The 12574-nt window shown below is 44.0% G+C and overlaps 2 protein-coding genes across 2 annotated transcripts; both read left to right on the top strand.

Moving 5' to 3' along the window:
- Window positions 1-9455: 9455 nt before the first annotated feature.
- Window positions 9456-10557, top strand: N7458_000903 (histidinol-phosphatase; the record flags this gene model as incomplete). The annotated part of the gene is made up of 2 exons (XM_056904297.1): window positions 9456-10232; window positions 10309-10557. 2 exons carry the CDS (start codon window positions 9456-9458, stop codon window positions 10555-10557), a joined length of 1026 nt encoding a protein of 341 aa, XP_056772064.1.
- A 1181-nt stretch (window positions 10558-11738) lies between these two features.
- Window positions 11739-12551, top strand: N7458_000902 (FKBP-type peptidyl-prolyl cis-trans isomerase; the record flags this gene model as incomplete). Its single annotated transcript, XM_056904296.1, has 6 exons — window positions 11739-11872; window positions 11952-12019; window positions 12133-12193; window positions 12271-12291; window positions 12400-12441; window positions 12512-12551. The coding sequence occupies 6 exons, from the start codon at window positions 11739-11741 to the stop codon at window positions 12549-12551; spliced, it is 366 nt and encodes a 121-aa protein (XP_056772063.1).
- Between the last annotated feature and the right edge of the window lie 23 nt (window positions 12552-12574).

Raw genomic sequence — 12574 nt, 5'->3', positions numbered from 1 at the left:
GGTAGAGGGTTCTTTATCAGTTACTGCCGATAATATATAATCGGTAGGCTGATCGTTGATAATAGTCTTTATAAAATCTCTTAATAGCGTATCTGATATAGTATATATATCTTCGCTATCTTTAGTAGATTTTAATGATGGGATTTGGATCTCTATCTTATGAGACGGATCCGCTGCAATAGCAGCTTCCTTACTAGCTTTTCGCTTAGTAGGCTTACTAGCTGATTTGCTAGTTTCTTTACTAGCTGATTTGCTAGTAGATAGGCTAGTAGATTTACTAGTAGATTTACTAGTAATCTTCTTTTTAATAGGGTTTGCTGCTTGTTTAGCAGATCTTTTCTTAGTTCCTGGTTCCTGATTGGCTAGATCAGATTGATTCATCAGGAATCTACCTTCTAAGATAGTAGGGTCTCTTGACCAAACTGTCTTCTTCTGCTTCAGGTCATATAGCTTATAGTGCTTCTGTTCACTATAGCCAATAACAATAGCCATAGATTTTCTTGGCGATAGCTTGCTAGGCAGGTTTTTGTTTGTATGATAGTAGGCAATAGATCCCCAGGTCTTTATATGCCTGATAGCAGGTAGGCGCTTGTGATATATCTCGTAGGGTGATTTGAACCCTAGAGCACTGTGTGGGGTTATATTATATAGATAGGTAGCAGCCAATAAGGCTTCTCCCCACATATCATCTTTTAATCCTGATTAGATTAATAAACATCTGACCTTATTCATAAGTGTCAGGTTTATGCGCTCAATTAGGCCATTTGGCTCTTTTGTATAGATAGGCGTAGTTCGGTGTATAATACCGTATCTTCCTAATAATATATAGAAGTTATCATTCACGTATTCAGTACCATTATCGGTAAATATCTCTTTGATCTTCTTATTAAGCTGGTTTTCAACCAATTGCTTATATAAGGTAAATTTCTTAATAGCTTCGTCTTTTGATCGAAGTAGAGATATATGTAGATATCTTGATGCTTTGTCAAGAAACGTGATGTAGTAGCGATAGCCATTATAGGTCTTAGGGCTAATAGGCCCTCCAATATCGCTATGAATTCTTTCGCCTATACCGTATTCGGCAGCAGAAGTAGAAGATTTATTAATCTTCCTGTCATATTTTGACTGTATGCATATTTCGCATATATTTTGCATATAATCTCTTATTTCTGTATCAGATAGAGATATATTTGCCTGGCTTAATAGCCTTTGAAGTGGCATTAGGCCTATATGGCCTAATCTATCATGCCAAAGTTTTAAACTAGTAATATTACTAGTACTTTGGATAGATTGATCTTGATAAATCATATTAGATAGATCTTTTAATTTTGATTTTGATTGGCCAGAATCTTCCTTATGTGGCTTTGTATGCATCACATATAGGGTAGTTCGATATAGATTATCTTGCTTATGCCCAATCAGCATAATATTTCGATATTGATCGAAAATAGTAGCTTTTTCTCTATTAAATAGAGATACTGAATTTTTCAGTGCATGTGTGCTTAATATATTGATTCCCAATTGTGGGACATAGAGCACATTAGTCAATTTATAGACTAGATTGGTATTCGTCTGGAAGATAATATCTCCAGCAAGATCGATAGATAATCTTTGTGCATTTCCCCACATGACAGTTTTATTAGTTTTATATACACTATCAAACAAATCCAATTTAGATACTGCACAAATAGTGGCAGCTGTATCAATAATGAAAATCACTTTTGTAGTAGAAAGATCTGAATTTATCAGATTATATACACTTTCTATAGTGATATCAGAATTGGTTTCTTGGTTTGTTTTGATAGGTAGATAAATTACCTGATCGGTTTCATGCGAGAACTCATCGCAGAGTGAGAGACTTCTTGGTGTATTCACCATAGATTCATTACTCAGATTTGAGTAGTCTCTCATCAGGTTTTGATCATAAACTAGTAGGCCATGCCTAATTAGCTGTGCCTCTATCATAGGTGTATCAGATCTTATCTGATAATCTAATTGATAGTCAATTGGACTGATTAGTGTATAGCAAATATCACCATCAAGATCAATTAGATTATTAGCCAATAGGCTAGTAGGCAGTAGGTTGCTAGCCGAAATTTCTTGATGTTCAGCTTCTACGGGGTAATCTGTCACATAACTAGTGACGTGGATTTCTTCCTCGTCAGATTGCTCATCAAGCATTGCAGTGATCATCTTCTTCTGTTTATCAATCTTTTAATGATCGATTTAATTGGATCTAGGCCAATTTGCCCTAGGTATCCAATTAGCTGGTCTGCCAGAAGGATGCAGATACCAGCAATCAGCTACTGTATAGCTTCGCATATTACAATGCGTACAGTATTTACCAGAATTTGACAGTTTTCTCCATGGTTTTTTGCTAATTCGACGATTTTGATTAGCCTGACGATTTGATTGGTGATTTACCTGATAGTTAGGCTTATGATTAGCCTGGTAATTGCTTTGACGATTGCTTTGACGATTGTTTTGACGATTGCTTTGACGATTGCTTTGACGATTACTTTGGCTAGTAGCTATAAAGATTTGCTCGCTCGATTGAATATGACCGCGCGATTCGTCAATTAGATTGGCGAATAGCGATTCAATTGAATAAGAATCAGAATCTCTACGAAGAGATTGGATAATATTTTGAACAATCGGTGCGTACGATTGGTCGAGATTGTTGAGAACCCATGCGAATACGATTTGCTTTAGGAAATCGATTCCTAGGCTTGCCAGTTCGATTAGCAGGCGTCTTATCTCAGTGAGATAATCATGCATGCTATCGAAATCGCCTAATTGACTATTGAATAGGCTTTTCAACACAAGGAATTCGGTGGTGAAGCCTTTAGGTCGATATTGGGTAGCCAAGGTAACCTATACTTAGTAGGCCGATGTAGTATCTCCTAACCAAAAGAGTGGGCCATCCTTACATGATAGTTTGATTGATGATAAAGCGTCTCGATTGATCTGATCAATAGTTTTGAATTTATCAGATAGGATAACTAGCTCATTTTGACCTATCTCAGAGATAGTAGGGCTAGTAGATCTTGCAGGTCTGCGAGATCTTATTCTTTCTGACCAAATTGCAGTATTTCTACAATCAGGTGATCGTTGATTCAGTGGTAGGGCAATCGCCTTTTCATAAGACCAGTGTTGATTAGGAATCTGATCTTGTTGGATAGTAGGTAGCTTTGTATAATCATGTAGAATCGCATCGATCAGTCTCTCTTGATCAAGAATTGCCTTGATTCGGATAGACCAGGCAACATAATTTCCTTCTCCTTTGAGAGGATCGATATTGTGTTTATTAATCATTTTGAGTTCAAAAAACTTGATTGAATATTTGAAAAATAATTGTTTTTGTCAAGAAAGTCGAGATTTCTTAGTGTTTCGTATAGAGAAATAGACGCGACCGGTAAAAATCGAGTATAAATTTTTGAAAATAAGAAGTCGGAGGAGCTTTTTGTTTCTCTTTAAGAGAGAGAAGTTTCTCTTAAAAGTAAAGGATTCTTCGTTGAAGATAGAAGATTGAAGAAGTGGTATAAGCCGAATTGAAGTAGGATCAATTCAGGCTCATAACCTGTGAGCAAGCGATGCTGCGCAGGTTAGGTAGAGAGGAAGTAAGATTAATTGATCTTCTTCCTTTGATTGAATAGGAAGGATAAAATCAATTCGGCTTAGAATCATAAAGATGAAATGAGACAAAGTAAGGTAGGACTGAAGCTTGGTTGATTGTATTAAATCTTGCTTGTATGTTTTTAAACATTATTATTATCTTGGTAGAGAAAGCAGGGCATATTTATAATCAACTTGTCTCTTGCATGTGATCATTCTAGATGATGCATGATGATCTCATGCAGATAGATCTAGATGCACAGTGATCTCATGCAGTAGCTGTTTGATCGGTGGTTGCTTGATTGTACGATGTCATTGACTGTAGTGATGATGTAGATCGTGTCATTAACCGTAGTGATGATGTAGATCGTATACTGTTGTATACGTCTTACTTGATGTCATTGACCGTAGTGATGATGGTATAGCATAAAGCTTATAGAGATTCAGCCATCTTGTATAGGCCTTATGAATCTGGCTTGATATACTGCATGACGGTTTAGGCATCTTGCCCTATATCTCACAAAGCGTTTAGCTCGCTAGGTGGCTGAATTTCAGGAATATGACTTGTGTATCTAGTATCGGAAGGGATCGGATGTAGTAGTCCCTGATACGTTGAGCTATAGGCCCGATTTCGTGGAGGATAGGCCTACTAATATATCGAAATCCTGACTGATATAGAACTTTTCTCTAGCTATCGCCTAAGTAATTAGCCGTACGGTTATGAAAGTTCCTGAAGATAAGTGGTTATCCGCAACCCGCTAGTTCTTGGAGACCTAGGAACTACTAGTAGATCCCCCTATAGCAGCAGCTATTAAGCGATTTACACTGAAGCTAAGCTTACGGGATAACGAGGGCAGCCTAGGAGACTAAAAGCTTATCTTCGCCTACGAAGACGGGCTCTGCGCCCTGTATTTAGAGCCGATCTTCCGTAGAGACCTTTTGAACCGCCTATACAAGGAATTTGGTCATCTTGGCTATCCCGGCCTAATAGGTATGCTCCGTCCGCGAGCGTGGTAGCCCTAACTACGGTATAATATTGAAGATCTAGCACGTTCGTACCCGAATTGCTAAATTTTGTAGGGTTCGCGCACGAACCTAGAGAGGGAACTAGCCTAATATATAGTTACGGCCGGTATCCGCCCTTTCTAGCGATAGGGAATTAACCTAATCGGACTATTACCAAAGACGCCGAATGGTAATAAGTGGATAGTCACTATAATTGACTATACTACCGGCTAGCCGGTCGCGAAAGCCCTCTAGGAAGTAACCGAGGAAGAATTAGGTTAATTCTTGCACGATCAGATCTTCGCAAATTATAGAGCCCTAATAGAACTACTCTCAGATAACGGCCTGAACCTTCTATCTAGGGCTATCCGGTTCTATCTATAGCTTATAAGGACGAAGCACCGTATAACAACACTATATCACCCGCGAACGAACGGGAAAGTTGAGAATTTGAATAGACTACTAGGCCGAATGCTCACGAAATACCTCATAGGGAAACCGACTAGAGCGTAGGATCTCTACCTTACGTAAGCGATAGTTACTATAAGGTTCTATAAGCATACTATAATAGGCTATAGCCCGTTTTACCTTGTGTATAGAATCTAACTACGCCTTCTAGGAGACGAATTGTCCACGAAAGTATTACCCTTCTACGAGAGAACTGAAGAGCTCTAGAATATAGCGGATGCTCGGACGAAAGCAAATAAGCTTTTGCTCGCGAGAGCGATTCGAACGAAGCGTATCCGTGATAGTACGGTCACGAAAACGAGCTTTAAAAAGGGCGATTAGATATTAGTTCGAAACGAAAGTGGGAAGAAGTTCGAGAGTAAGTAGTTCGGGCCCTATAGGGTCCTATCTTCCTATCTACTCGGAATATATACTCTCAAGGAGCCGTCTAGCCGCGTGCTTAGGAATCTTATTAACGGATCCCGGCTATTAGAAGCAAATATAGCTAATCTAACGAAGCTATAGGCGTCTTCGGCCGCGAAAGCTACCCTCTAGAGGGTAGGCCTACGCCTGCGAAGACCGGAAGAAGTACGGAAGGTACTCGAGGATAAGACTAGTATCCCCGATTACTCGGAGTTGTCTACGTTCACTCGAGAAGAATAGGCCGACTTTAGGCGTAACGGTGCGCGCTACGAGCTAGTAGGGGAGGAAGCGATCGCTGATCGTGTCATCGCTAAGAGAATCGCAAGAAATCGAGCTAAGCGAAGGCGAAAGGACACAGCTGTAAAGAGAGACGCAGAGGATTCGGTAATAGGCCTGTCCGAAAGTTCTTATGAAGAATCTAATTAGGATAACGGAGCTAAAGAAGACGTTCCTCAGCAAGGTATAAAAGGGCCGCGGGACGCCAACGCCTATAAAAGCATACTATTTAACGGGCTACTAGCCGTTGTGGTCCCCTTAGGAAGGTCTACGACTACGAAGAAGTCTACGAATTAATCTACTAGGAAGAAGATAGTCACGAAAGGTTATATTTCTACGGCCTATAGACTAGATAAGCAAGGACGGGAAAATATATCCGTCAGGGCCTCTTAGGCCAAAACAAACGAACAAGGACGGGCGATAGATACTCCGTTAGGGCCTTTTAGCCACCACTAGGAGAGAACGGACCTTATCTACTAGTATATACCGTAGAAAGGGTTGTCGGAGTCCTCCTTCTCTACTTCCTCTTCCGACTTATCCGGAAGCTCGCTATTATCACGAGTATATACGTACAGCGACTAGTAGTTAGCTATAACGCGAGCAGCAGTCTCCGGCAGGACGCTAAGGGCCTTACGGATAACGTCCTAATCGGTCTTCTTCTTGCCGAAACGCTTATTATCTAGAGGAGAAGCGTACTACTCGTTAGAATAGCGGCCGACAGAAGCGTCGACTAAGGGGAATTCGACCTTATCCGGTCCGACAGCCTCCTCTTCCTTCTCCTCCTTCTCTTCCTCCTCTTTAACTACGATAGCCTTCTGCGTCTTAGCCTTCTTAGCCGATCGGGCAAGGGTACTAACTGTAGGGGAGCTAGAGGGAGCGCTAGGAGCCTAACGTTTACCTAAATAGGGGGTATTAGCCTTAGTTAGCTTGCGGAGGAACGGATAGTTAGGATTCTGCTCGGTAAGCTCCGAACGGATCTACTCGGGTAATAGGTCGGCCTCGGAACCTACGTTAACGACTAGGGTTAGTAAAAGCGGGTAGAAGGATTAGGATTGAAGGATACTTACGGAAGGAATAGCCTTTGCCGCCTGCGTTAAAGGAGTAGTTAGCGTAAGCGCCCGAAAACTATAGCTCTCCGTCTAAGACGAGGACGCGACAGGTTGCAAATAGACCGAAGCCCTTGCTGTAGGATACGCACGCGTAGCTATCAGGAGCAACAGAACCGACCCGCTAGACCTGAGTAGCCCGAAGCTGGCCTGTACCCTTATAATCCTTAGCCTTGTTACCACGCTAGTCTACGTCCGTGATAGGAAGCAAAGATGCTAGTCGACGGTCCCGTTCGGTTGTGAAACGGTCTATTAGGGGGTTGCTATGAGGGTCTAGGTTAACCTTTGCGGTTACGGTAGGGCTACTAAGAGAGGTTTAGGCTAGGTGTTGAGCGTTCTAGTCTATAGTAGGCGAAAGAGGGACGAAAAGCTCGTTATCGGGGTCTACTATAGTTAGCATTAGTATACCTACTTTATTAAATCTCGACCGATTTCATCAAAAACAACGCGCTAGGAAACTTACTTATAGGCGGAAGGATAGAATTAGAGGTTCTAGGGTATAACAGGGAGCTTTTGCGCCTAGAAGGGGATAAAAATGCGCTATAGGCTGATGGAACAGGCCGACAGGGAGAGGTTAGAGATGGCGAAGGGGAGAAGTGAGAAGTAGTAGGCAGAAGGGGGGATTTTATACCCGCTGCGACTAGGCTCTAAGGAAACTGCCGTTTTAGGCTTTGTTGAAGCTATTCGGAAAGTTCTACCTCGGGCTTTCAGCCCTGCAGGTCATAGGTTCGAACCCTACTGCAAGCAATCAGCCGTACTCTTTTCTTATTCTTTCTTTATGTTTCCGCTTATAGATACGTGCGTACGGCTCCTCTGCGATGTATACCTAACGGGTGGCTACATTCGCAAGCTACCGGGCCCTTCAGGGTAAGGGAAAAGCTCGTGGGCGAGCTTCCGTCTGGTAGGGGAGGATGTGATCCTGACGGCCACGTGTAGCCTGATTACATCATCCGTACGGCCCGGGCACCCAGAATTCTGCCGGTATCTACCGGATTACACTCATTTAGACCCATTTCCTTACGAATATAACAAAACATGCTCTACCAAGATCACAAATATATAGTATAGACGGGCGGTAATTAGCATAGGTAAACGTCTCTCTATCCGAAGAACTATTAGCGAGAGAAATATAATTAGATTAGTATTACACTTACTTTCACTTATTAGATAAGTTCATTATTTAAAGGGCATCGGTATAGGGAGCCTTGTTTATCTATGTTTATTAAGATAAGGCAGCATTAGTCAGACTTAAGCTCCTAGGAGCCTATGATAATTTCTCGCCCGAACAGACAGATTATTTTGATTCAGCTATCTTGAAGATATAATATTATAACGCTCCTAGGAGCAAGTGTTTAGTCATACGAATAGCGGGTCTTACTTCCGTTTATTGCTACCTAATCTAGCAAGAATAGTATAGCATCAAAACTATAAAAGGTCTTTATCTTAGTAGTAGGTAATCATAGAAGGGTATATGAATTTTTATAGAGAGATCTGAAAGTATCTAATCAAAATCAAAGAAAATACGAAGTTCGTCTAGAAAATCCAAAATTGCCTCCAGATTTCCCCAAATATAGCCAAGGTATCGCACGAAGAATACCCTAGGAACATTAGATCTACAATAATTATAATCAGCCAATTAAACGATTTTCACTAAATACATCCTGTTTACTATAGCAAGGATCGCCAAGGTAGTAGCAAATTTACGATGCCTGCTCTTTGACTGAAAGGGAAAAGCTGTACAAGGGGTCGGGCTAGCTCGTTGCGTTTTATTGAGCCTGCCTCCGTACTCAGATCGCCTCTCGGGAGGAGATTAGTAAGCAAATCTGGGATTGCTCAGGTCAGGCTCAGTGATCAGATCAGGGAGGCTATGGTCAGGCTCAGTGAGCAAATCAGGATGCTCGGATAGGGCTCAGTGAGCAGGTCACCCTGATTACGTAATGATCACTAAGCAGCTTAGGCTGATCAGGGGCGTGCTCAATTCTACTCAGTGAGCAAAAGCGGCGAGGGGGTAAGCACTAGAACGGAAGGAGACCGCCAAGCGTTGCCAGACATTTTCCGGTATATATGTATCTGGGAGCACATGGGTCTCGAGTTATCACGTGATCTAAACACTCCCGATTTCCGCACGGAGAGAAGAGGTTCACAAGGCGCTCAACTAGTTCATCCTCGGCTTTGAATCCAATGTCACCTCACGACGTGTTGTAGACAGTATAAGCCAATCCTGTTTAACCATCCGACCCCGTGTATCATGTAAAGTCCGACTATTACTGTATGACTCGACTTCCCCCACAAAAGCGGGACTGAAATCCTTATCGGAGCTGTTATCAACTTGCTGGTCCTATCTGGCTTGCCTTTCTCCAACTTCTTTTTTTTTGATATTTGAATATTTTATACTCTTGTACATCGCATCACGACAGCGCGCATTCTAGAAGCTAGAGGTAAGATTGAAAAAAAAATGCAGACAGTATAACTGGTCCAGTTCAGTCATTTATTACCAGTTTACTGCCACCCTTCCCAACCAGCCCACTTACCACCATCTGAATGAACATAGCTAACCATGACTCAGGAAAGAATACATACACAATGCCATTCTCCCACCACAGCCACTCGGGCCAATTCTGCCCAGGCCATGCCAAAGACTCCCTCGAGGAAGTCATCCAGACCGCCATCAGCAAAAAGATGCAAGTCTTCTGTCTGACAGAGCACATGCCCCGCCAAACGGTGGACTTTTACCCTGAAGAGGTACCCTCCAGCACCACCCTCTCTCCCTCAACCAATCTCCTCCCTTTATATTCACATCACCCGCTAACAAAAAAACCCCAGATCGAAGCCGGCCAAACAGAAGCCTGGCATTCCACCAACGAAGAAGCCTACTTCACCGAAGCCCTCCGCCTACGCGCCAAATACGCCTCCCAAATCTCCATCCTCATCGGCTTCGAATGCGACTGGATCCGCCCTTCATCCGAGTCCCTAATCACCCGCTCCCTCACCCGCTTCCCCTTCGAATTCTTCGTCGGCTCCGTGCACCACATGCACACCATCCCCATCGACTACGACCACGATATGTACAGACGCGCGCGCGATATCGCCGGCGGCACCGACGAGCGCCTCTTCGAGGATTACTTTGATGCGCAGCTGGATATGCTGAAGGCATTGAAGCCGCCCGTCGTTGGGCACTTTGATCTTATCCGGTTGAAGAGTGATGATCCGGAGCGGAGTTTCAAGGTGTGGCCTGGTGTTTGGGAGCGGGTGCTGAGGAACTTGAAGTTTGTGGTTGGGTATGGTGGGTTGGTGGAGGTTAATGGGGCTGCGTTGAGGAAGGGGATGAGTGAGCCTTATCCCAAGGGTGAGATTTGCAAGGTATGTATCAGACTTGGGTGTCTGGGTTGTGTGTTTTGTGGAGATACTGATTGAGATTTTCTTTTTTTTTTTCTAGGAGCTTTTGGCCCTTGGTGGACGGTTCTGTTTGTCGGATGATAGCCATGGTGTTGATCAGGTTAGTTTGAATTTCCACCGGGTGTTGGAGTTTTTGGATGGCGTGGGTCTGAAGTCGTTGCATTATTTGTCGCTGGTTGGAGAGGAGGGAGGGGATGTGATGCCTGCGCCGGATGAGCGGTTCTCTCGGACGAGGATTGCTGCTGTTTCTATGGAGGAGGTTAAAGAGATGGCTTTTTGGAAGGCGTGAGGATTCTTGATGATGAGAATGCAGCATATCTTCCGGGAGATAGAAATATTTGGGGAGCGATATGCTCCCTCCACGGAGTATATAAAATGCATTTAAGAGTACCTACTGGAGAATTGAGTGACCTCCTTGTAGCTAGCAGTGATAGACCACCTAGTCATCGTAGCATTCAATGGTTTAGGGTAGATCTATAGGGTGCTAAAAGGCTTCCCAATTGTGGCTTCGACTTGCCTATTCGCGACCACTAAATAATACCTACAGTAGGTAGGGTATCTAACTATCATCTAGCACTTCGTAACATATCAATTAGCGCGAGACTGACCTACCCCCGTGTCTTCTCCGAGTCCATCTCCATCCCCGTCCATTTGGGAGGCTCGGGAAAACGCGGCTTAACCGCGGGGTTATTTGCCACGTTCCCAACTTCAGGACGAGACCAGGCTGGTCAATTGTGGAGCAGAAGTGACAAATAGTGAGCTAGACTATACTCGATACTACGGCCTCGTTCATGGCGAGCTCTATCAATCCAAAAGTAACGAGCTCTAAGTTCGTGGGCATTCCACTCAACCAACTGTATTCCGCCACGACGACCACATACAAAACCCTGAAGGAATGACCACAGTAATCATACTACCTACTTCTGGGATAGATCTTATAGGTATTTAAGCATGACCTGTCATCATTCAGCTAGCCAAATATATTCTCTCTGAAACTCCAATTCGAGTAACTTTTCTCCAGGGTCTACAGGCCAGTACTGGAACTTACTGTAGTTAGCCCCTCATTCCTGGCCCTCCGGAGCTCTGCCATCCACCGGAAGGCGTCATCCAACGAGCTGTGGAGAACAACCCCCCCCTGTCCGTGTAGAGTTCATTGGGTCTGACATACCGTAATAATCCGATTAGATAGTTGACTCTGACTGGTCCAGGGAAAAAGACTATGGTTCACACTGGTCAGTAGTAGTTCCAGTAGTTCCAGCAGGAGCAGTCCATTACGTCGCGGCGCCTCCGAAACCAAAACCAAAACCAAACCCCCCACTTGGAGAAGTGGAACCCAACTTTGCTTGCCCCTCGTTTTTTTTTAAAGCTTCCCTTCTTCTCCTCTTCCATCTCTCCCTTCAAACCCACCTCCTCATTAAGCCGATCTTTTCCTACTACCCTCTCTTTCAATTCAATCGCTATCCTTTCACAATGGGCGTTGAGAAGACTACTCTGAGCCAGGGCAACGGCGTTGACTTCCCCAAGAAGGGAGACAACGTTGCCATGCACTACACTGGCTGCTTGTACGACGCCAGCGCTGCTGCTAACTACTACATGGGCCAGAAGTGAGTAGCTTTCCACCTTGGGTGTGGTAATTTTTGCTAGCAAGGAAAGTTCTGTACTGACCACTCTGCAAATGATCAGGTTCGACAGCTCTCGGGACCGCGGCTCCCCTCTGTCCAGCCCTATTGGCGTTGGCCGTCTCATCAAGGGTACGTGCATGCAGTTCTGGCTGCACGAGATGATTTACGTGGATGATCCATGATGATCTCTAGCGCGCGTGGTCCTACTTTTGTGGCACTGCTGACTCAATTGTGTTTGATAGGTTGGGACGAGGGTGTTCCCCAGATGAGCCTTGGCGAGAAGGCTATCCTCGACATCAGCTCGTGAGTATTCTCCAAGCTTCACGTGTCTCCCATCAATGATTCGAAGAACCGCATGCTAATACACGTTTCCTTGACAGTGACTTTGGTTACGGACCCAAGTATGTGATAATGCCCACTCCTTGTACTCTGCATGGCAGCTAGCCTCTATACACCCCACGCGGTCACAAACACCACCAACCAAGATACTAACATTGGTCTTCTTCCAGCGGCTTCCCCGGCCTGATCCCCCCCAACTCCCGTCTGGTCTTGTAAGTTCCGGGTTCTCGCATTTCTTTCCGCCTTCCTCGAACTATTGACACTGACTGTCTGTCTCTCTAGCGAGGTCGAGCTCGTCAAGATCAACAACAAGTCTGCTTAGACTCCTTCATTCCACAAGCATGA

The sequence above is a fragment of the Penicillium daleae genome, assembly GCF_028827525.1.
Source record: "Penicillium daleae strain IBT 16125 chromosome Unknown utg000001l_segment0_segment0, whole genome shotgun sequence".
Taxonomy (NCBI): Eukaryota; Fungi; Ascomycota; class Eurotiomycetes; order Eurotiales; family Aspergillaceae; genus Penicillium; species Penicillium daleae.
Note: the sequence above shows the minus strand (reverse complement) of the source record. Positions and strands in the feature narration are given on the sequence as shown.